The sequence below is a fragment of the Ochotona curzoniae genome, unplaced genomic scaffold (assembly GCF_017591425.1).
Source record: "Ochotona curzoniae isolate NIBS_2020 unplaced genomic scaffold, NIBS_Ocur_1.0 contig_883, whole genome shotgun sequence".
Classification (NCBI taxonomy): domain Eukaryota; kingdom Metazoa; phylum Chordata; class Mammalia; order Lagomorpha; family Ochotonidae; genus Ochotona; species Ochotona curzoniae.
Genome location: NW_024466599.1, coordinates 64,405,873 through 64,431,205, shown reverse-complemented (window position 1 = coordinate 64,431,205; position 25,333 = coordinate 64,405,873). Strand labels below are relative to the sequence as shown.

The 25,333-nt window shown below is 40.1% G+C and overlaps 1 protein-coding gene across 3 annotated transcripts in view; it reads right to left on the bottom strand.

Annotated features, from left to right (window-relative positions):
- PPP1R21 (protein phosphatase 1 regulatory subunit 21) overlaps positions 1-25,333 on the bottom strand; it is a 78,660-nt gene that overhangs the window by 13,405 nt on the left and 39,922 nt on the right. For 2 of the 3 annotated variants that reach the window (XM_040993700.1, XM_040993701.1), the window contains exons 13-17: positions 25,239-25,331; positions 12,622-12,749; positions 9,768-9,920; positions 6,527-6,619; positions 1,991-2,233 (exon numbers count right to left, since the gene is read on the bottom strand). In XM_040993700.1, the coding sequence (XP_040849634.1) occupies positions 1,991-2,233; positions 6,527-6,619; positions 9,768-9,920; positions 12,622-12,749; positions 25,239-25,331 (710 nt within the window). The remainder of the gene's footprint in view (positions 1-1,990; positions 2,234-6,526; positions 6,620-9,767; positions 9,921-12,621; positions 12,750-25,238; positions 25,332-25,333) is intronic. The other variant, XM_040993702.1, reaches the window with a different exon arrangement.

Here is a 25,333-nt window from a genome sequence, read left to right as displayed (position 1 = left end):
AAGGATGATATCCTTCTAAATAATAACACCATTAGGAATATCAATAAGCACCTGAGGTCCATGACACTGCTAAGATGCAACCTAATCTGTATCTATCTTTTTTTTTTTATTTATTTTTATTATTTTTTTAATTGGAAAGGCGGATATACACAGAGGAGAGAGAGAAAGGAAGATCTTCAGTCCGATGATTCACTCCCCAAGTGAGCGCAACGGGCCGATGCTATGCCGATCCGAAGCCAGGAGCCTCTTCCGGGTCTCCCACGCGGGTGCAGGGTCCCAAAGCTTTGGGCTGTCCTCGACTGCTTTCCCGGGCCACAGGCAGGGAGCTGGAAGGGAAGCGGGGCTGCCGGGATTAGAACCGGCGGGGCCCATATGGGATCCCGGGCGTGCAAGGCGAGGACCTTTAACCACTTGCGCCACCGCGCCGGGCCCTGTATCTTTTAAAAAGGAGATGGCTTGCAGGTTTTCCTGTCGGCCGTGAGCTGGGTGGAAGAACACCACAGAGGTGAGGTCAGCACCAAGGCCCTTGCCTCAGGACGGCTCCTCAACAAGCAGAGATTGTTCTGACTTATTTTCCTTCTCAACTTCTCCCTTTTCCTCATTTTTTGTTAACCGTGGGAAAAATAATTTGAAAACTTCAAAAAATATATAAATTCTCTGAGGTCGAGAATTTTCTTTACCTTCTAAATCACTATAGTTAAAATTAAGAAACATAAAGCTAAAACATAACTTGTCAATACCCTGCTTTATGAAAAGGAGTCAATTTGACAGGTTTCTGCATTGTGTTTTACAGAGCTTTATCCTCTCTAGGAATCTACCATATAATTGATTTAAAAGAGTATTTATGGTCATTTCTTCTAAAAGGCCAGCACTGGGCATAGGTTCAAATCTCAGAAGCTCTACTTCCCATCCAGCTCCCTGTTAGCTGACTGGGGCAAGCAGCAGAGGAAGGCTCAAGTGTTTGGGGTCCTGCCATTCACACGCAGACCCAAGAGAAGCTCCTCGCTAGTCATTTCTGCCTGGCTCAGTTCTGGATGTCACAGCCACCTGAGGAGTGAACTAGCAAATGGAAGATCTCTCTCTCCCTGCCCGCATCCTCTAATTCTGCCTTTCAAATAAATATATAAAACAAACAAACAAACAAACAAAAAGCCAGTTAGTTTGTCTGCATCCTGTCACAGTGTCTGCTTGGAGTCCTGGCTTCTCTGCTTTTGATCCAGTTTCCTGTTAGTGTGCACCCTGGAAGGCCAAGTGATGGCTAATTCCCTTCCACCCATATACTGAATTTTAGGTTACTGGCCCAGTCAAGTCCTGGAGATTTCAGGAAACGGGGATCTATCTCTGCCTCTGTTTCAATAAAGTAAAATTAAAAAAAAAAACAACATAATACCACATCACACATATTTTTATGTTAAACAAAATCATCCTAAAATGTGACTTACTATATATCTTCCTCGGGGTAAGTCTCATGCACAATCATGGGGAATTCAATAGTTACTTTGTGAAGGAGACATCCTGCATGCTAACCTGCTTTTCCTAAGAATACATGAATCATTGCTATTATAAATGCAGGTGCACTTAGATGGCTGCTCTAGCCTGAATGTCCCTCCTATCCTTGTCAAAATTTTAATGTTGTAATCCTAAACCTCAAGGCAATGGTTAAAGGGGGTGAGGCCTTTGGCAGATAATCTAACAGAATCAGTGCCGTTGGGAGATGAGATAATCTAATGGGATCAGTGTCTTTGAAAATACAGCAAAAAAGTCAGTCATCTATGATCCAGGAAGCTGGTCCTCACCACAGGTTGATCTGTGGATGCCTCGATCTTGGACTTTCCAGCCCCTGTAAGAAGTACATTTCTGTTGTGTACAAGCTGCTCAGTTTATGGTATTTGGTTATAGCAGCCTAAACAGACTGGAAAAGGGTTAAAATTGAATACCAGGCTAACAATCAGCATCTCAACAAAGTCAAGACAATCACGAAGACATTTACCTCACTGGTGCCCTGAACTGGCTCAGATGCAGCCTTCGTGGCAGCTCCACCCTGAGAAGCAGCATTCAGCACTGTAGCACTGTCTTGGGTCAGTCCACCCAGCTGCCCACCGTTGGCATTCTTCAGCTTGTCTGCAATCCGCTGGTTTTCTTTTTCAAGCTTGATTTTGGCTAACTGGGCTTCCAACATCCAATGTTCCTTTTCCTGTTCCAGTTTAGAAATCTTTTCCAAACTCTGCTGAACCTTGAAAAGTGACATAGAGTACTGCATCTTAGAGAACAATGCAAACAAAACTTAGTGGTTAAAAAAAAATACTTAACAGAATATAAACCAAAACTAACTCATAAGCAAAGCCTAGTGTTGAAGTAAGCAGTGATGATTAAACAGGTGTGAAAAAGTACAACCATAAGCTAAGAAAATGAAATAGAACAAGATAAAAAAAAATACTATTTTATCAAGACATCCTTAACAAAGTGAAGAATCTGTAAACTTTGTATCCAACCAAAATGTAGTACCCAGAAGAATAAGAAAAAGGAAGATGTTGAACATAAGAGTAAGCAAACAAATAACTTTTAAAAACCCACAACCCAACAAATACAAAAGACATAAGCAAGCTATAAATAACACCATAGACATATAATAAGAAGGTGCCCAATATCATTAGCTATCAAGGAAAAGCAATTTAAATCTCTCATTGGTTTAAACTCAAAAAGAAAACATGAAGGTGACATGTTTGTGGAGCAACATGAACTTGCATCAACACAATATTGAGTAGGGGTCGGTGTTGCGGCACAGTAAGCTACCACCTATGACATCAGCAAGTATCAGCGCTGGTTTCTCTACATCCAGTTCCCTACTAATGAATGTGAGAAAGCAGCAGAAGATGGCCCAAGCTTCTGGAAGACTGGGATGGAGTTCCAAGCTGCTAGCTTCAGCTTGGCCCAGTCCTGGCCAATGCAGGTATTTGGGGAGTGAATCAGAAGATAAAAAGTCTCTCCTTTTGGTCCCTCTGCCTTTCAAATAAACAAAACAAAATCATCTGCAAACAAAGGAAACATGGCACCAAACAAAAGAGTCAGACCTGAAATGCAGATATAGCACAACTGCCCTTGATAACAAGTTGAATATTGGGCAATAAAACTGATCTATGCCATCATAGTACAGGTTAGGGGGGCCAGGAGAATAGGAATTGCAAAGAGGCATGAGGAAGGATTCTGAGGTCCTTATGTAGAAAACTGTCTTTCTGTTTTAAATCTAGTTGCTAGTAACATTATATGTTCACTTGTAACAATTCATTGAAATATACAAAATGATTTATATATATTCTTATGAGTATGTTATACTTTCATAAGTAGTAAAATAGGGCTAGGTGCAGTAGCTTAGCAGCTAAAGCACGCCTTGCACATGCCAGGATCCCATATGGGCACAGATTCTAATCCTGGCAGTCCCGCATCCCATCCAGCTCCCTGCTTGTGGCCTGGGAAAGCAGTCAACGACTGCCCAATGCCTTAGGACCCTGCACCCACGTGGGAGACCTGGAAGAAGCTCCAGGCTCCTGGTTTTAGATCGGCTCAGCTCCAGACATTGCAGCTGGTTGGGGAGTCAATCAGAGGACAGAAGATCTTCCTCTCTCTCTCCCCTCCTCTCTGTGTATCTGCCTTTCCAATTAAAAAAATAAATAAATCATTTGAAAAAATAAGTAGTAAAATAACAACAACAAAAATTGGGCATTCGGCCTAGTGGTTAAGACCCCAACTAGGATGCCTTTATCCATATCGCAGAGTGTCTGGCTCCAGCCCCTGATTCTGGCTTCATAATACAAAGCCTGCTTAATCAGATCCTGGAAAGAATCAGTGATGGTTCAAGTGACTGGGTATCCACTACCCACATGGGAGACCTGGATTGAGTTCCCAGGTCCTGGCATCAGCCCTGGGAGGGAACTTGTGTGGGCATTTGAAATTTAATCAGCAGATGGGAAGTTGTCCTTGTGTTCACATTTGGTTGCATGCACTCTCTTTCTGCCTCTCAAGTAAAGTTTTATAAACAACAACAAAAACCCTAGTTCTTGTGGCTAGCCCAACTTAAGCCTACACTTGCAGCACTGACATCTCATATGGGTACTGGTTCAAGTTCCAGCTGCTCCACTTCTGATCTTGCTCCCTGCTAACGGGCCTGAAAAGGCAGGAAGATGGCCCAAGTCCTTGGACCCTTGTATCCATATGGGAGCCTCGGAAAAAGCTACAGGCTCCTGACTTCAGACTGGCCCAAGTGTAGCCCTTGTAATCATTTGGGGAGTGAACTAGTGGATGGAGGATCTTTCTCTGTCTCTTTCTTTTCTCTCTGTAATCTGCCTAATTAAAATAATAATAATAATAATAATAAATCTCTAAACCTTGAGACCAAAGATTGAGAATTACATGAAAATAATAGCAATCAAATAGTAAATTCTTAGTGTTTTATCAACTAACATGACCAAACAATTACCATCTATCATGGCACTGTTCATGGTATTTTCTCACTATTGCATAGCAGCAATCCTATAATTCTTAAGGGAAAGTCACAGCTCCCAGCAGCTAGACCATTTGCTAAGCTGGTAAATACCAAGCTGAGCTGGGATTCATCTGGCCAGCTGGCAACTTTGAGTCTTTTTTGCTACACCACACTGCCTCCTGTTGGCTCAATGAATCTTTACTACAAGACCCTGGAAGGTGTAACCACAGAGGTTATCAGACTAGGCTACAGCTAGTGGATGGCAGAAAAGCATTAGCTCTGGTGTCACTCAATCTGTTACCTTCTGAACACTTTTCAGTAAAAGTTACTTAATTTATTTGAGTCTTACTTTTCTTAAGGTTTAATTATTGTTTATTTGAAACTCAATTACAGAGACAGAGGTAAAGAAAGAAATCTTCCATTCACTGGTTCACTACCCAGATGGCTACAAGGACCAGGGCTAAGACAGGCCGAAGCCATGAGCTTCTTCCAGGTTTCCTATGTGGGTGCAAGAACCCAAACACTTGGGTCATCTTCACTGCTTTCCCCAAACCATTGAGAAAAAGCAGGGACAGAGGTGGAGCAGCCAGGATACAAAATAAAGTCATGTGGGATGCTGATAATGCAAGTGGTAGCTTTACCTCTTGTATCACCACACTGACCCCTAGTCTAGCGTTCTTTACATAATAAAAGAAAAATCCAGGACTGGCACAGTAAACTAGTAGCTAAAATCTTCGCCTTGTACATGCCAGGGTCCCATATGGGAGTCAGTTCTAATCCCGGCAGCCCTGCTCTCCATCCAGCTCCCTGCTTGTGGCCTGGGAAAGCAGTTGAGGACGGCTCAAAGCCTTGGGACCCTGCACCCACGTGGGAGACTCAGAAGAGGCTCCTGGCTCCTGGCCTCAGATTGGCGCAGCTCCAGCCATTCCGGCCACTTGGGGAGTGAGTCATCAGATGGAAGGCCTTCCTCTCTGTCCCTCCTCCTCTCTGTACACCCAACTTTCCAATAAAAATAAATTAATTAAAAAAAAAAGAAAAATCCAAAAAGAATTTTTAAAGCATTCTAATTTTATTGTACCTCAACAGTTTTGTATTTGAATTGTTCTGTGAATAACCAAATTCTTAGTTTCAATAGCCTAGTAATTTAATATTAAGAAGTAATGTGTTCCCAATGAAAATCAGATCAGCAGAAACAAAATGCTGTGCCTCCACTGAATTTGTTTCCTTTTTAAAATATTGTTTCAAAACGAAAAGCAAGCCAAACCTGATAAAAGTTCAACTGTTATCACTTTGTAACAATTTCTGAAAAAAAGGTAAAAATTTTCTGAAGAAAAGGTAAGTCCGTCTACCAATCAAATTTTACTTATCAACTCAGCAAAAACAAAATTACTGAAAAATTTTCATCTCAGCTCATTCAACAAATGAAAAAAATGGGCCAACATTGTGGCGCAGCAGGTAACATCCTATAAGGAAGTGCACTGGTTCATTTCCCAGGTCCTCCATTCCTTATCCTGCTCCTGCTGATGGCCTGGGAAAAGCAGAGAAATGAGGGTAACAGGGCCCCTGCCACTCACGTTGGAGATCTGGATGAAGCTCTTGACTCGTGACCTTGGTCTGTCCCAGCCCTGACCACTGTGGCCATCTGGGGAGTGTACCAGCAAACTGAAGATTCTTCCTCTCTCTGTCTTTAACTCTCATTTTCAAATAAATAAATAAACATATAAATGTAATTCACCAAACCTCCAGCCCTTCCCTCCCTTTTTGCCTTAGCATTTCAGATATTTAAATTTAGAATCTAAATTGGAACAAAATGGATCATGGTCAACTGTGTTAATGTTATGTCAGTGCCAATTTTAAGGCCAAGTGAATCAAAATTTTTTAATTATCCACATAAGGTCTTCATTAAATTAAGACAGCAGTGAATTTTAGTATATATTAAACAATCTGACATCTTTACTTATTCAATCTATGTAATTTCAAAACTTTCTCTAATGGATTTCAGATCTCTGCTTTTCAACAATGTTTGTGTGATTCCAGGTGCCATACCTGTTGTGCAAGGCCTTCTCGACTTTCAGTAGAGCTGAGAAGGACACGGCGGTTTGACAGTGCTTCTTCATAAGGCACAGACTCCACGAGGGGCTGTGGAAAAAGCATTGTAAGAATTCCAGGTAAAAGAGTTTCACTCCTCCTTGCCCTACATACACAAATACGAATGCTAGACAGAGTGTGATCACAAACTAAGATACAGACCAACATGGATGATCTTCTTGAATACAGGTGAAAAGAAAAACAAACATTTTTAGAAAGACAATGCGAGAGAAGAGCTTGCCATGCTAATTATAAGCTACACTAACTACAATCATATGTGGGTCTGCACCAAAACACACAGATGAACAGAACAGAAAATCTGGAAACACACAAAAATGTACCATGTGACAAATATTGCACAACTGATTCAGTATAGAAAGAAGACTAGAATACAGTACAAGGAGAAGCAGCTAATTATCAGGAAAAATTTAATTCATCTTTTTACATCAAATATCGTAATAAATTCTAAAAGTATTAAGATTTTAAATCTAAAGAGCTCAGCCACAGAAGCACTGGAAGTAAATACAAAAGATACTACTAGGAAGCTGCACAGTACCATGGCACAGGGTAAGCTTCCACCAGCAGTGCCAGCATCCCAAATGGGCACCAATAAAAGTCCCGGCTGATCCACATTTAGTCCAGCTCCCTGCTAATCTGTTTAGGAAAGCAGCAGAGAACAGCCTCTGCAACTACATGGGGGACCCAGAAGAAGCTCCAGGGTCCTGGCTTTGGATTAGCACAGTTTCAGCCATTGTAGCCACTAGGGAATGAACCAATCAACAGAAGATCTCTCTGTGTATCTCTCCTTTTCTTTCTCTGTAAATTTGCATTTCAAATAAAAAAAAATAAGTCTTTAAAATATATTACTGTGAATGCTAGTGGAAAATACTACCTTAAAGACTTGTTTGATTATATAAAAATGACAACCTTTATTACCACCGCAAAACTAGAGGGAAATACACTTCCCAGATAAACACAGGATTAAAATCTTTAATATACAGAGAGCTTTTTCAACTCTCTTTAGGAACATTTATTTAAAAACAGGCAAGACTTAAACAGAGAACTGACAAAACACTAACAGGTAATTATAAAATGATGTTCCACTTCATTACTAAGTAAAGACATGCAAGTTAAAATAACAGTAAGAAACTTTTCCTCTCTGAGATTAACAAATACTAAATTCACATTTCTGCACACACAAAAAGGTAACCTCCTTGAAGTGCAGTCTGGAAAGATAAGTGACTTTGGACCGATTCTCTAAAACAACTGACACATACAGGGGAGACAAGTAGCTTTTATACATGGGCACTAATTATTAAAACCTAAATAGCGCAAAGTACATGGCTCAAAGCATCCTCCTTCTCAGAATTCCACACATGTGCCCAAGGGGACATTGACAAAGCAGTATTACTGCAACAATAAAAAACAGGAATCAATCCAAAACCCCAGAGCACTCATAAAATAGAATCTCATTTCATATTTAAAAGGAATGTAAAGGGTAACAAGTGTGACAATATAGGCGGAACTCTAAAATGCATTTTAAATGAAAAAAGCAACTTGTACAATGTAACATTTAGATCTGAAAATGAAAGAAGGGAAATGAAAGGAAAAAAAATTATACATTTTTCTTAGATTTATAAGGACATTACAAAAGTGTTCAAAGAGCCTAGAAGACCACACACCAAACTGACAGCCATTGTTACCTCTGGAGAGGAACTAGAATTGGGGATTATAACTTACCTGAAAAGTTCAATTTACTATAAAGATGTGTTTCTACATTGTAGAATTTAAAATATAAAAGGAATGAAGACAGACAAGTAAAATGCACAAAGTGCATGTACAGCCTACCCACCGTAGCATTGTTATAATGGGTTAATTATTACACATGTATAAAAGGAACTATCATAGGGCATTAAAATAACAATAATTAATATTTCATAAATATGGCTGATACATACCTGAATATATCCATTGTGCACTAAGAGAATAAAGATTCTCAGCAGGGGCCAGCACTGTGGCACAATGGGTTACACTGCCTCCTACAATGCCAGCAACCCAATTGGGCACCAGTTCAAATGTCAACTGCTCCACTTCCAACCCAGCTCTCCACTAATGTGCCTGGGAAGGTGGCAGAGACGGCCAAGTGCTTGGGCCGCTGCCACCCACATTGGAGATGTAAATGGAGCTCCAGTCTTCTGGCTTAGGTCTTATCCTAGCTCTTGCTGTGCAACCATTCAGGGAGTAAGCCAGCAGGGAAAAGATTCTCTCTCTCTCCCTCTTAACACCGCCTTTCAAATAAATGAACTGATCTTTAAGGGGGAAAAACCCATACATTTATTCTAAACAGTATTGTGCAGCTAGATAAAATCTTCTAATCAAGTAAGGTTTGGGTATCTGTCATCATCCTCAATACCAAACACCTGCATTCCAAAATTAAATAAAATCTAAACAAAATGAACCATAGACAACTTGTCATTCTCTGGAATGATGCCTGGTTTTTTCCCCTTCTGATTTAAATTACAGGGGCCGGTTCTGTGACATAGCAGTTTAGCCACTGCCTGTAGCGCTGGGTTGCCATAAGGACACTGGTGTGAGTTCTGGCTGCTCCACTTTTGATCCATCTCCCTGCTAACGTGCCTGGGAAAGTAGCAGATGATCACCCAAGTACTTGGGCCCCTGTACTAATATGAGAGACCCAGAAGAAGCTCCTGGCTCCCAAATGGCCTACCTCCAGCTGATGTGGACAGTTATAAAATGAACCAGTTGATGGAAGTCTGTCTCTCCCCCTAAACTCTGCCTTTTCAAATAAATAAATCTTAAAAAAAAAAAAAATCAGGGCCTGGTACAATGGCCTAGCAGCTAAAGTCCTCACCTTGGAAGCGCCAGGATCCTATATGGGCACCAGTTCTAATTTTGGCAGTTCCACTTCCCATCCAGCTCCCTGCTTGTGGCCTGGGAAAGCAGTCAAGGACGGCCCAAAGCCTTGGGTTCCTGCACCCACGTGGGAGAGCTGTAGGAAGTTCCTAGCTCCTGGCTTCAGATCGGCACAGCACCAGCTGTTGAGGTCACTTGGGAAGTGAATCATTGGATGGAAGATCTTCCTCTCTGTCTTGTCTCCTCTGTATATCTGACTTTGCAATAAAAATTAATAAATCTTTCCAAAAAAATCAAAAGCAAATTATAACAGCATATCACAAACCTTTCTCAAAGCCTTCATATAGGCAGCAGCTTTTTTCTTATACTGCAACATGCATTCTGCTGAAAGAGGACTGATGAATCCACTTGCTGCCTTAGGCCCATAGCTCAGCGAAGTGATGAAGTAGTCCAGGTTATTGCCAAAGAACGATGCAATCTGAACAAAGTGTGACAAGAAGACAGATTATGTTTTACAGTAATATATCTAAGTCATACATAATAGCCTTTGGAGATCAGTTTGAAGAAGCTGAGAACGAAAACAAAATGCCAACTCTTGGCTAAAACACCCATTTGCTCATTTGAAAGTATCTAGGCAATGACTTATAATTAGAAGAGGATACAGTATAAATATTGATATACACATTTCTGACATGTCCTATTCTACATAATTTCTATTGTTCCTGAAATCCAATACTGGTTATGATTTATCCTGTAGATGATTTCCATCAGCTGTTTATCTTACTAATTTCTTTTTTTTTTTTTAAAAGATTTATTTTTATTGGAAAGGCAGATATATGGAGAGGAGGAGAAGTGACAGAGAGGAAGATCTTCCATCCACTGAGTCATTCCCCAAGTGGCTGCCACAGCCGGAGCTTAGCTGATCCGAAGCCAGGAACCAGGAGCCTCTTCCTGATCTCCCAAGCAAGTACAGTGTCCCAAGACTTCGGGCTGTCCTTTATTGCTTTCCCAAGCCACATGCAGATATGAACTGACACCCATATGGGATCCCAGGGTGTGCAAGGCAAGGACTTTACACATCAGGCTACTGTGCCGGGTCTTACCTCACTAATTTCTATAATGTTCTCAAATATCTGTTTGTGTTTATTCCATTTGTAGTTTAATTTTGACTATGTTATATTCTGATAGGACATGACATAAACATACTGGATATATAATCTCCAGTTAAATTTACTTGTATATCTAAATCTATGACTTCAAAATGATGGAGAAAAAAACTCCTTGATAATTTAGTAGGCTCTTTCCATTTACAAATTTAACATTTGCCAAGCTTTAGCAGCAAGTGTCTGGGCGAGAGGATGCACTATGGTGGACTACGTCAGCCAACGGATGTTGGAAAGATTTTTCAACCTTGGTGAAGCAAAATCAACAGCATCTCTGAACCATCAAAACCGCTGGATGGGGATGTCCTCTTGAAATTATCTTAGAAATTCATATATGGAGAAGAATGTTCTGAGGGTATTGACTGTTACTTATGTAGTTTAAAATAGGTTATAAAAAGTCTGAAGTAAAGATAAAACATCTTTCCTTAAAGGAATATTTTAAGTTTTCAGGCAAAGCAAAGCTACAGTAAACTATGGAATATCCAGACATTCAATATTTCAGAGTTCCCACAAAAGGCAGCAAAGGCAGACTCCTGTAAAATGCCGACATTCTATTTTTACAATTTTTCTTAGTTGAATAAAAGTTGGTATTAGCCTCAGAAAACTTGTGGTATGCCATAGATGAAGGATGTAAGGGGGAGGCAGTGTGGATGGTTCCCTAGCTCAGGAACCCTGCACGACTACAACTTAAAGATAATGTGCTCTAATTGTAGATTCAAGCTACAACAAGCAAAGACTGCTCCCAGTTTGGGAAAGATGTCATTTACTTCTAACATGACATATGATCATAATGACCATCCTAAACTACAAAAGAAAGTCTGTTCTTTCAATGGAGAGCATATCAAGAAAAAGCATGGAGGCTGGTGCCACGGTATAGTAAGCTTCTGCCTAGGGTGCTGGCTTCCCACATGGGCACTGGTTCAAGTTCTGGCTGATTCACTTCTGATTCAGATCCCAGTTTATGGCTTGGGAAGACTGCAGAGGACAGCTCAAGTCCTTGGCCCCTGCATTCATATAGAAGTGGCAGAAGCTTCTGGCTCCTGTCTTCACATCAGCTCAGCTCCAACTATTGTGAATGGAAGATATATCTGTTTCTCTCTGTGACTCCATCTTTCAAGTAAAAATAAATAATTCTTTAGTGCAACACCTAACTATTCACTGAGCAAGGCAATAAGCAATAGAGCAAAGGGGAGGGGAGGAAGGGAGGGAGAGAGAGAGATTGAAAGAAAGAAAAAAGGAAGGAAGGAAGGAAGCAAGGAAAGAAGGAAAGAGAAAGACTTATAAAAATAGGCTGACATTTTCTTGAAAAATTATGGCAAATCTAAAATAGGCTAAGATACTTCTGAACATACTTTTTTGCGTTCACACACATACGAGGAGTTCCTAAATGAAATCTTTAATTAAAGGTGTTGGTGACAGCCATATAAAGAAAAATCAGAATATCTGTGATCAAAAGATTTTTAAAGAATTCACACCTTGGTTAGTTTATAATAATTGCTAAAAGATCCAAATAATTACTACCTTACATAAGAGTTTGGTGTAATGATATATCTTAAAAATCATTCTAAAGCCTAAAACAAAAGCAACATTATCACAAATGGTACCAAAAAAAAAAAAAAAACCCACAAAAAACAAAAAAAAAGACCTGGCAGAAAACAAATCCAACATATTGAGGTTGTATTGGGCCTTATTCCTTTTCTTCTTTTGCTGTGTGCTTGCAAAGTCCTATACAGCAGATCCTCCATGCAAACAAGGATCCATACTGACATATTGAGCCCATCTAGAACCTTCAAACCACTGAAACATAATTAGTGAATGATCCACCCAGTCATCACAGATGCTAAACCATCATTACCATATTGTTTGAACTGTAGATTACAGAGAAGGAAACAGAAGACAATTTTAAACACACACAAAAAGCTTTAAATTCCAACACTTCTTTTACAGATTAATTTTCCTAAGACATTTAAAAATAGGGAACATATTCACTATTAATGTAAGCCAGCCAGCAATTACCTTTCCTGCTCCATTTGTTAATGCCACTATTGATGACAGGATACAGTCATTAGTAGTGATAAGCTTCTGTGTTGCTGTTGGAAGTTCATGTTCTATTGTAGTTTTTTGACTATAATGTTTGGAAATATCTATAAAAACAGTCAAACAAAAATGTATTAATATCTACATTCACGTCACATACAAATAACCAGGTCATTCATTTCTTATATTTATTCTTATACATTTATAAATTTGACAAAAAAAAAATGGTCTCAAGTATCAGGATCATGCTGAATATAAATCAGATCACAAATCTATGTGAAACAAATATAGAGCAGGGTCTCCCAGAGTCATCTTGGAGGTCTTCACTGCAGCCACACTCTGAGTTTCACTGTTTCTCATTTGAGGACTAAGTGTTCTAGTATTGAGTAATTATCCTAACCACTATTTATCAGCTAAAACCACTGTTTTCATAGTCCAGCAGGCACTAGTGAGAAATTATCTTGTACTTACATAAGCAATCCGTAAGACTGGAAAAGAACAGCCAAATATAGGCATAACATCCCACAATCATTATTGGACTTCTGCCAGTTTGATAATATACACCCTAACTAGCCATGACAAAGAATTAGCACAAATAAGGACCGAATACTCTAATGTCTGTTTTCATGTGCTATTACTTCTAGTCCAAGAATAAAACAACAAAAATCTGTGGCTAAAAAAGCATAGAAGAGAGGTTTAACCACAAAAGGGCTAAGAGAAATTATAGTACATGAGACTGACAAAACAGTTAAGCTTTAGCACTTCCTAGGTCTCCAAGAGACAGAATGATTTTTCTCTAGAAAAGGAGGAATGGGAGAATTATCAGGAAAATGCTGGTTTACAATGTTAACTATACACTATATAGCCTCCATTGGACTTTTAAGAATATTTCAGTGGAAGAGCACCCATTATCATTGCCCATAAAGATTCACAAAACATGGAACCTGCTTTTTATAGCATCTATGCAGGAAATTTTATTTATTGAAAATCAACAAATCTAGTTGATTTCAAATGATAGACAAAATCAGAAACAAAACTATTTAAAAAGAAATGGCATGCAAGTTTGTTTTGTTTGTGTCCTGAAAGGCACAACAACAGAAAAAGAGTGTTCATACATGCCCGTTCATTCCCCAAATGCTCACAAAAGCCAGGGCTGAGTCAGGCGAAAAGCCAGAAGCCTAGAATTCCACTGAGTCTCCACATAGAGGCAGGGGACCAAGCGCTGCAGCCATCAGCTGCTTCCTCCAAGGATGCATTACCAGGAGGCTGGATCGGAAGCAGCGTAGCCATAACTCACACTGGCACTAAAATACAGGAGAAACTCAGGGGGCAACTTCACCCAAAGCGGTGGCTTTACTTACAGTGCCACAATGTCTACCCCACTATTTATGCTTTAATGTGATTCAGTGATGATATTCAAGCACAAACTTATAATGTTCTAATATAATATTTTTACTAAAATGTTCAAACTAGGAAATTTGTCAGTTATGTATTTATACATAGTTATATACATGTATGCACCCTGAAGACGGTTTTGCATTTAAAGAAAACTTACTGTTTCTACGTATCCCTACAGGTTTTCTCTATTATAAACATGTTACATTATCTACGGTTCAGTTATACCAATTAGTTGGAAGATTTATTATGAAATTCAGTATTTATGTTTTAGCTTTACTTATTTTTAACTGGAAAGGCAGATCTACAGAGAGGAGGAGATAGAGAAAGATCTTTCATCTGCTGGTTCACTCCCGAAGTGGCCACAATAGCCTGAGTTGAGATGAACTGATCCAAAGCCAGGAGCTCATGAAAGTGTAGAGCCCCAGTGCATTGCACCACTCTCCAGTGCTTTCCCAGGCCATAAGCAGGGAGCTGGATAGGAAATGAAGTAGCTGGACACAAATCAGCACTCTTATGGATTGTTGGCACTTGGAGGTGGAAGGTTAATCCACTGTGTCATTCCAAAAGTTCAGTATTTTTAAAAAATAAGTGATTACAGGCCCAGCACGGTAGCCTAGTGGCTAAAGCCCTCAGCTTGCACACACAGGGATCCCAAACGGGCATTGGTTCATATCCCAGCTGCTCTGCTTTCCTTCTAGCTCCCTGCATGCAGCCTGGGAAAGCAGTAGAGGATGGTTTGGGAGACCCAGAGAAGACTCCAGGCTCTAGATTCCTGACTTTGGATCAGCTAAGCTCCGGCCGTTGTGGCTGCTTGAGGTGAACCAGTGGTTGAATGATCTTTCCTCTCTGTCTCTCCTTCTCTCCATAAATCTGACTTTCCAGTAAATATAAATAAATCTTTAAAAACAAAAAAATAAAATGATCACCTAAATAATCATCAATTACGCAAGCAGATAAAAATTCAATTGGCATGTCCAACACTTGCTGCATATTGAACATTCTAGCCCCCAAAGCATTTTCTTTCCACATACCGCAGACAATATTATTTAATATTTTACTGTAACTACCGAATCTCATAATAACTTGATTGGCAGGCAGTCTTGGTTAGTTGGCAGGTGCTGGAGTCCGTGTGATGGGGGTGGAAGACAGGAAGGTGTGAAGAGCGTGGCTCCATTGCAGGCAAGGTTGCAAGGAACTTCCCGCTGTGTGGCAAGGCCTGGCGGATGTCTCTACAACACCTGAATGTGGCTCTGCCTCCCTTTGCATGGACACCAGACAACCCCACTGAGAATTCTGTAATCTATTTAGGCATTGCCTGCCTCTGCGGAGTTACTGTTAAACGTCAATAGGAACTTAGAAGCTAATGTTGCTAGTGCCGTTTTTAGCCAAAGAGCTATTATCGCTGTTAGGGCTGCATCCTGTGGCGATATGCTAACCAAGGGTACTAACTCCCCTTTTGATCCTATGCTAATCAAGGGAGTTCTGCCTTCAGGTGTAGTGGGAATCTATTCTTTCCTTCTTCTTTGATCTTTTAGGCCCCTTCCTCCCTTGACTATCTCAAGACCAATTGTGGTAGGAATGTGCTACTAACTGATATGCATCATCTGTTGAAAACCTTTTCCTAGCCAGGCTCCAGATGCCAGATGAACAGCAACCTAGCCTTAGGTGAAACAAATGGCAGAGTTATCTTTAGAAACCCCCGCTTGAGCGTGACGTAAAAAGCCTGAGCCAGAGTTTGACTGATTTTGTATAAATAAAGCGGACAGCTTTTGTGCGTGGTCCATCACGATGGTCAAGAGTTCCTAGTGGTCCGTCTCTCTCTTTCTTTGCGCCTCATTCACGCACCCTTCGCGAGCTCCGAACTCAGCTGGAGCTGGACTCCGGCAAGTGGCGCCTGAACAGGGACTCGACGAAGGTAGGTCTTTTCTTTCTCTTTGCGGCGTGGATAGGACTTCACCCAGGGTGCTGCAGGCCCCCTGACAGAAGGTCAGGTTAGGAGGGGTGAATAGTCAGAACTTATATTGAGAAGTTGTGTACCCTCTGTGCTGTAAAAATGGGCCAGAGCGATTCTAGTGAAAGAAGTTTATATGCTGATATTATTAAACATACCTTACATAGGAAGGGCATTAAAGTTAGCAAGAAGCAATTATTAGAATTTTTACAATTTGTACAAAAAGTTAGCCCGTGGTTTATTGAGCAGGGCACTTTAGAATTAAACACATGGGACCAGGTAGGAAATGATATGAAAAGGTGGTATCGGAGTAATGGACGAGTGGGCATGCCATCCTCTGCATATGCCATTTGGAATGTTTTACGGCAGGCACTAGATGTGGGTCCTGAGCCTTATCCCGCGCCTTCAGCTCAGCAGGGAGAACATACTCCCCTTCTTGATCCTGAGAAGGGAAGCTTAGGCCTTAGTTATAGCTCAATGGAAAGTGTCTGTCCTGAAGATAATGTAAAATATTGTAAAACTGATCATGGAAGTTTAACAGATGAGGAAGAAGATTTTTTAAAACCAGAAATATTTAGATCAGGAGTTAGAGATTGTGAAAAGGGGCAAATGGCTGAGTTACATGATAATAGGTCTCCTGCTGTTGCTGATAAGCCTTCAAGGTATTCTGCTAAGCCTTGTGAGCCCCTTCCACCTAGACCAGATCCAGCAAAGATTGGCTTTAATGGGGCAATGCAGCAGGCACATAAGGAAGGTGATTTTTTCTGTTTTCCTGTTGTTTATGAATGCGATGATCCTGAATGGGAACCGTTGCCTCATAAGCTTATTAAAGAACTAAAGCATGCTGTCTCTGACTACGGGCCAAACTCCCCGTACACTATGGCAATAGTGGAGAGCCTAGCAGCAAAGTGGATGACTCCTTATGATTGGTTTCAGGTTGCTAAGGCTTGCCTCACAGGAGGAAACTTCCTTTTGTGGAAAATGGAATATGAGGAATTAGCTAAAGCAGAAGTAAAGTCTCAGAGATCTGTGAGGCATGGCAAACTTCCTTTTACCTTAGACATGCTTTTAGGACAGGGCACTCATCTTGGCGTTTCAGAACAACTTACTCTGCCTAAGGAGACATTACAGCTTATCTCCTCCCTGGCACTAGGAGCATGGAGACGCTTGCCATCTCCAAATCAAAAGTCTCCAGGTTTTGTAAATGTTAAGCAGAAGCCTGAGGAGCCTTTTGCAGATTTTGTAACTAGACTCACCGAAGCAGTCAGCCGGACAGTAACTAACAATACAGCTACAGATCTCATAGTTAAACAGCTAGCTTTTGAGAATGCCACTCCAACTTGCCAAACCTTAATTCAGCCAGTGAGAAGGACAGGAGATTTGGCAGACTATGTTCGAGCTTGTGCTGAAGTAACACCATCTTACATGCAAGCGTTAACTATCGCTGCAGCTCTTCAGGGTCAAACTGCTACTCAGATTTTAAAGAACATAAGAGGCAATCAAAGAAATAGAAAAAGAAACAATTGCTATTCTTGTGGTGGAGTAGGGCATATCAGCCACAGCTGTCCTGCCAGAAACTCATCCCAAAATTTCAAACAGGAAAAAACTTATAGGGACACTCCTAAATCCAATTTAAATATTCCTCGCACTGTCTGTCCGCGGTGTGAGAAGGGATTTCATTGGCAAAAGGCTTGTCAGTCTAAATTCCACAAGAATGGGACAGTTCTATTGCCTCGCAGTCGATCTAAATTGAGTAAACAGTCTGTACAGGATGAGATGCAGGGAAACGAGAGATGGGCCCTGTCCTGGGCCCCCCAAGTAATGAGGACATGTATGGATATTGTCTCTGAAAGGTACAAAACTAAAATGATGAGTGCTGCATTAAGCAATGGTTTAAAGCAAAATAGATCTAAATGTCATAATTGTGGCAAATTGGGACATACATGGAAAGATTGTAGGAAATCAAATACCCAAAAATCTGGTTATCTAAAGGCCTCTGGTAACATGGGGACTTTCAAACATCCCACTCACCTTGCAAGGTTTCAAACCACTGCTATTCAGAAGCAAATGAATGCTAAGTGTTCTAACTGTGGGAAACCCAGCCACCTTCCAAAACAATGCCAAGCAACACCTCCTTTAGCTCAAAAATGTAGCACTAATACTGTTAAGGATCAATGCCCTAAGATAAATTCTGAATGTCACAGAGGTGTACATTGGGCAAAAGTATGTAAATGTAAATCTAAAATTGATCATGATGGCCAGCAGCTGTGGTCAGGAAACTCCTGGCCGGGCCAGTCTCGGGCCCTAAACAATCAGAGGTTTAAAAGACAGCAATATTTTACCCACGCTGTGCCTATAGAAGAGTAACAGACTTAAAATCTGATATTGATTATGGAAATGCTAATTAAAAGTTGGTATCTTCCTTGGCAATTAATTATGCTACCTACTGTTCATACCCCAACTAGATGCTTGTAGCAACAAGGGTCTTTAGAGTGGCTGTATCTCCTTTCCATGTATAAAAAGGTTATTACTCCTTATTGTGCTTTGGTCTCCACCTTAATTATTAAGAGATATAGGAATAGGAGCCTTTTTGCAAAGATGTAAATTAAATAATTATTTCTTATAACTCTTAACAGCTTAGTTATCTAATATCTGAGGATGAGACATGACAAATAGCACTCTTAACCCTTGTGGGTACAATTTCATACCATTTAACTAAAAATCTCCTTGTTAAAAGTCATCCGGTAATATTTCAAAAGATTTGCTTCTTTAGTCTTTACAGATGGGTCACCTAACAAAATAGTTTCTCTAATCATAGATTTTGAAAATATCCTTACTGACCGATGGAAACACCCCAATTTCCTCTTAAAACTTGGAGGAGGGAATGCTTTCATTTTTCCACAGGTCACGGACTTGCTGATGTGGATTCCAGATCCACTGATTAGGCATCCTTGCCCAATTTACATTTTGCAGCGGCAAGCATCCTCTACTGAAGTTCCTCCTCCTGCCCAGCAACTTCAGGGTTAAACTCTCTTCTCTCCAGCAGGTACAATCACTCCCTGACCTCCTCCCCCTCCTCTCTGTTAGGATACTCAGCCCACAGATGCAGTTTCTCCAGGACCTTTTACTTTTTTTTTCCTTTGTCAAGCCTACCACCTCCAGCCTTTTTTTAGCCAAAAGCAGCAGGGTAGGAGATAAACTAACCTGGGTCCACAGAAAAATATCTATCATGTTGTACTTTATAAATAATGTTTTTTCATAACTAACATCTCTTTTTTAACCATATTAAATTTTTATATTGAATTTTTGAATTTTATGAATATAACTCTTAGGGTATTGTTTAAGACATTCCTTTAAAAGTGTAACATTTATACCAAACATAAATTGGAATCAAAGTAACATCTAATCCACTGTTAAATTTTTTCCAGGTATGGGATGCACCCATGCTTTTATCTGCTAGTCTTTATATTTAAATATATCGACTTTAAAATACTGTTTGCAGCGTTTTCTAAAATGTTCATTATTGCTTCATGGAATTAAAGTCTGATCTTCTGTTATTACAACAAAGTTTTGAAAGCACATATTATAACATCTCCTCTTAATTGTTTTTATCTAATTAATGATTACATCCTTTTAGTAAGCTCCAGTGAACTCCAGACCTGACTTTGTTGAAGTGTCTCAGCATATAAGATTCTATGTTGAAGTGATCTTTGTGTTTTCTGCCTTTCAGTATGTTCACATTGCTTCAGATTGATAAAAGTTATATACTTATTTTATAGGTATTTAAAGTGATCACTTAATGCCAATAATTACATCTCATCTATATTGTGTTATATAACGAGATTCCATTTCAACTAGATGTTATAAATCTTGACATCCTTTATGCATTTTAAAAATTCAAAAGTTTTACTTAGTAGATACAACTGAGTAGGCATTTGGATTATATTAAAGATACTGTCAGATGCCAAGTGGGGTAAAGTTTTGTCATTAATATATACTACAAAAAAATTTTTTTTTGCAGAAGTCTAATTCAAATTTCTATATTTCCAACAGTACCAGGACAGGTAATACTTAACAACAAAAAGCCAGATAAGGATAAATGTTTACAGTTTTGCAAATATGTCTAGGCTGTTGACTACATATCTCTTGGGTTAATTTATATTGCTAAGATAACTAAAATCAGGGTCTTCGATAATGACCAATTTTTTTCCTCTCAGGTTTCAATTCAGACCGAGTTATCATTATTGACTTTTCTCTTACTAATTTTTTAATAAGTACTGCTATCACCAAGCTTGGTTTATAAAGTCACCTCAGTATATCCTAAATGTATCTGACATGATCTGTCGTGCATTTTGTAACATTTTGGAGGCCTCAGTCAGAGGGTAGTAGCCATCCTGTGTTCTGGAGCCTGGCCTGGTTGTCTGGGGAGGCCACCGTGATGATTTACACGGCCCCACTGCCAGTCCTGGCTTCCTGACTCGCAGGATTTGCACTGACCTCTGCCTATATACAGTTACATCATCATCCAAATTTACTTGTTTTGAGTACTCATCCTCATCTGGGACTCAAGAGGGCTGGATACAACACAACTTCTTGAGTCAGGGTCCATATGAGACCCTCATTAGCTATTTAAAATTGAATGAGTGTGGTGGCCACCTATGTCTGTCTTGCTGTATGTCTTTTTGTTAAAATTGTTTGAAATTTTACTCTTACAGTCTTCTCATAGTTAAAAAAAAAAGGGGGGGGGAGTGAATGTGTGTGTGTTTTACTGTCTGGTCTCAATGTTCCTTGAGATCAGATGAGAAACCATCTGAATAACCATGCAAACTTATTATACTACAAACAACAGGTTATTCTAACCAATATAATTTCAAAATGTCTAAGATCTTAGATCATTACTGAAACTACTTTATTGTTTTTTCCTAAATTAAGATTGCTTTTGGCTCACATAATTTAAGCCTCAGACTGTCATTGAAAATGTTTTAAGTCATCCATATGTTTGTACTCAAGTTAACTTAACAACCAGGTTACTCATGGTATATTCTCACTGTCTTTTCAATGTACTATTTAAGCCAGTATCTTTATTTTAAATTTATTATATAATAGTTTTCACCTGATGTTGTTACTAAGAGTGATTAGCTTTCTCTTCACTTCTCTTCTACTTCCTCTCTGAAACTCCAAAAGGCCTCTCTGAATATACAGGTAGACCTCCAGAATTTATATAGGTATGGCTAACTTATAAACCTGACATCCCAAAGACTGCCTTTACAGCCCAATTTCCTAGAGGCCCAGAGGAAGAGTAGTGACCTAGGTACCAGGAGGAACCCTGGTGCTATCTCTCCCTCTTGCTTTCCTCTGGCCAAAACAACAGAAGGAGTTTCACTAGCCTCAGTGCTACCCTTGCTGAGGGCAACAGACTTCCACCCGGAAATATTTTAAAGGCGAAGTTTGCACAGATCAACACCTGCCATGAGGACACGTCACGTGTACATCTGCTGACCACCCTCAACCACTGAAGACATCTCCATGCAGGACTTAAACTACTTCCAAAAGGACTGCTGATAAGTAACATTCCTCCCTTACAAGATGGAGCCTTAAGCTCCCTCTCGCTTTTCTGAGATGGCTCTGTATACACTGTAACTTGTACAAAGTGTGTTGTCACTAATTGTCTTAATTCTAACCTTATGCCTGGTACTTTTGGTGTCTTGAGAAGGTCCTTATATGTAATGTTACCTGTAAATTTGACTGAACCATGGTATGATGCTGATCTTTATGCTTTGGAATTGTTTTCAACAACTTTGTTCATCCTTTGTGTGTTATCTTTGGGCTTCACTGCATTTGTTACCCTTACTGGACCTCTTACAGCTGGTGCAATAGGTTCATAAGAAAGTATTGATAAATCTAGAGGTCAAGATTGGTGCATTAGAAGAAGCAGATATTTATATTGGCACTGAAACTTAACATTTAAAAACCAGGTTTGGTACAACTTGCCATAGTATTTACAAATGGATTTGTGTCACTCCTCTTTCTTATAATGACTCGCATGTCCATTGGAGTAATGTTAAGACTCATCTCCAAGGTGTATGGAATGACACATCGACTAGCCTTAGCATTCAGGAATTACATGCCCAGATCTCTGCCATTTCTCACTCTCACCTTCAGGCTCTCTCTGCAGGAGGCATTACTAACCATTTCTTGCAATCTCTTTCATCTTTTATTTCCGATAAGACCTCCTACTCATTTTTTATAAATTTGGGGATCACACTAATTATTCTCCTTTTTGTATTGTTTTTTGGCCCAGTCATCTTCCAACGTTTAAGCTCCACAATTCAAGCCACTCGCAGAGAACTCCGCACCCTCCAACTTAATAATAGGAAAGGGGGAGATGCTGGAGTCCGTGTGATGGGGGTGGAAGACAGGAAGGTGTGAAGAGCGTGGCTCCATTGCAGGCAAGGTTGCAAGGAACTTCCCGCTGTGTGGCAAGGCCTGGCGGATGTCTCTACAACACCTGAATGTGGCTCTGCCTCCCTTTGCATGGACACCAGACAACCCCACTGAGAATTCTGTAATCTATTTAGGCATTGCCTGCCTCTGCGGAGTTACTGTTAAACGTCAATAGGAACTTAGAAGCTAATGTTGCTAGTGCCGTTTTTAGCCAAAGAGCTATTATCGCTGTTAGGGCTGCATCCTGTGGCGATATGCTAACCAAGGGTACTAACTCCCCTTTTGATCCTATGCTAATCAAGGGAGTTCTGCCTTCAGGTGTAGTGGGAATCTATTCTTTCCTTCTTCTTTGATCTTTTAGGCCCCTTCCTCCCTTGACTATCTCAAGACCAATTGTGGTAGGAATGTGCTACTAACTGATATGCATCATCTGTTGAAAACCTTTTCCTAGCCAGGCTCCAGATGCCAGATGAACAGCAACCTAGCCTTAGGTGAAACAAATGGCAGAGTTATCTTTAGAAACCCCCGCTTGAGCGTGACGTAAAAAGCCTGAGCCAGAGTTTGACTGATTTTGTATAAATAAAGCGGACAGCTTTTGTGCGTGGTCCATCACGATGGTCAAGAGTTCCTAGTGGTCCGTCTCTCTCTTTCTTTGCGCCTCATTCACGCACCCTTCGCGAGCTCCGAACTCAGCTGGAGCTGGACTCCGGCAGGCAGGTAATTGTGAAAGAGGTACAATAACATGCTGTTACAGTGTGAAATGCAGTGATTCTCCCAAGCCAATTATTTGCTCACTTGGTACAAATATTTTCATTACTGACAGTGTTCCCTGACATTAAATTTTATTCTGAAATGTACAATGGAGTTATGTGACCAACACCATGGATTTATTTTTTCTTTTGTTTTCTGTAAGTATGCATGCTTTAGGTCTCTCAGAGACTAAAGATGAAACAATTCTCAATTAGCACTGTCACCTGTTTAAAAAAAAATCAATGAACTCCCATTTTATTTCCATGTAAGATAAAGTTTTACAAATCCCTATCAGTGTTTTACACTAAGTCCAATCTATTTACCTGTCTTCCTTCTGCCTGCCTTCCTCTTCCCCTCACCTCCTCCCATTTTTTTCCCTTCTTTCCTCCCTTACAAATGAGAACAATTATTCACAACAAAGCAGAAAGGACAGAGACTTGAAATAAGAGTTCTTTTAAAAATAATTCCTGCTAATGCTCATCAGGGATACACACCAAGCTCTCGAGCTAGGGAAGCACAGATGTGAACTGCACACCAGCAGCAGTGCCCAAACTCTGAAGTCAGCCATCCTTCACATTTCCCAATATTCTTCCTTTATTTTACATTCATTTTCAAGGACAGAAACAGAAAAGGCACTAAAGGAGGTTTCTAGTTCCCCCCCAGTCTCAGCTCATGCTTAACCAGTAAAAGAAAACACTCTGATTTGAACCACTGACAGCTTCCCAAACCTTACATAATACACAAACAGAAGCATCTTCAAAAAACTTGGTGAATTACTCATGCAGTTTTGTTGTGGATCATGAAGCCGCCTTAAAACTCTGTTACTGGATCACCACTCTCCACTGGTCTGGCATCCCCTATTTAGAAATTCTGGAGAAACCACGAGTAGGAATAAATAACACCAGCATTAAAAAAAAAAAATTAGAACATAGTTGCAGAGTTACTTGTGGTTTCAATGATCCAGTTCTAGGTTAAACCAAGTTCTGCAATAGAGGGCCATTGTTAAAACCACAGGAAGAGCCACAGCGTCTATAACCAAAAACTACCAAGGAAAAAAACGCCAGTTGGGTTTTCCACAGTGCTGCAGCGCTAGAGTAGTACTGCACCACCAGACTGTCCATCCAAACTATTATCCCTGAAGTCAGGGCTAGTTCTAGAAGTACGGTGACTACTAGTTCCTTATAACTGAAGAAAGTTCACAGAAATGCCCATCCTCCAGACAGAATGGCAAAATGCTTGGAATACTGTTGAGACTAGAAATAAATCCTAGTGCCATAGGTACATGCCAATCTACATGAGAGCCCTAAATTAAATTTTCTTATTACAGCTTGTAAACTTTAACAAGTTTAAGTATTTAAGAACTACTTTGTGTAAAATCAGACATTTCTCATTAATTGTTAACTAAACACCATGAATCATCTAGGCACCTAGGCTACTTCAAACAGTCCTTGATTACTGCTCCTGCCCTCCCCTTCCACTCCCAATAGTCTATAAAGAAACGGGGAGAGAAAACATTAAGACACAGAGATATAAAAGGACTCAGAATCACATAATAAAACGCATACTAAAAGCTTTACTAGATTTCCCCTCTGGTCTTCAGACTATATTAGCAGCACAGAAACAACTACAAATGACCAAGGTTTAAAAACACACCTTCATTTCGTAAGTCTATGCTGAGCAAGCTGGGACTTTAAACCTTGGTTTTTTTCAATTCTTAGTGCCGTGGGCTCTCACAAGTGTAAATGATGTTGCTAAATGCCTCTGAGTATCAAGTGTGTTTTGGTAAAATTCACACATCTCCAAGTTGATGCAATGTATTCTTGGCTAAAGTACTGGCACAAAGATTTCTCTTCAGCCCTTTGTAAACCTTAAGAAATGAGATGGATGGAAAAAGCAGAAGACAGTGAGCTGTGCACTTCGAGGTAAGTCAGATGTCACTAAGTCTTTCTTTACCTGGGGTCCGCTATCCTTGGAAACATTTGCTTCAGTCTCAGGGAGCTGAGAAGGTGGGAAGAAGGTGTTAAGCTTATTTATCTTCTTTTTAGAGACTCACCTTTCATGACATCATGAAATCCATGCAGAGCAGCACCAACATTTGTCAAGACAGAGCTATAATTTGTTCGAAGGAGTCCATCTGGCTCTGTACCT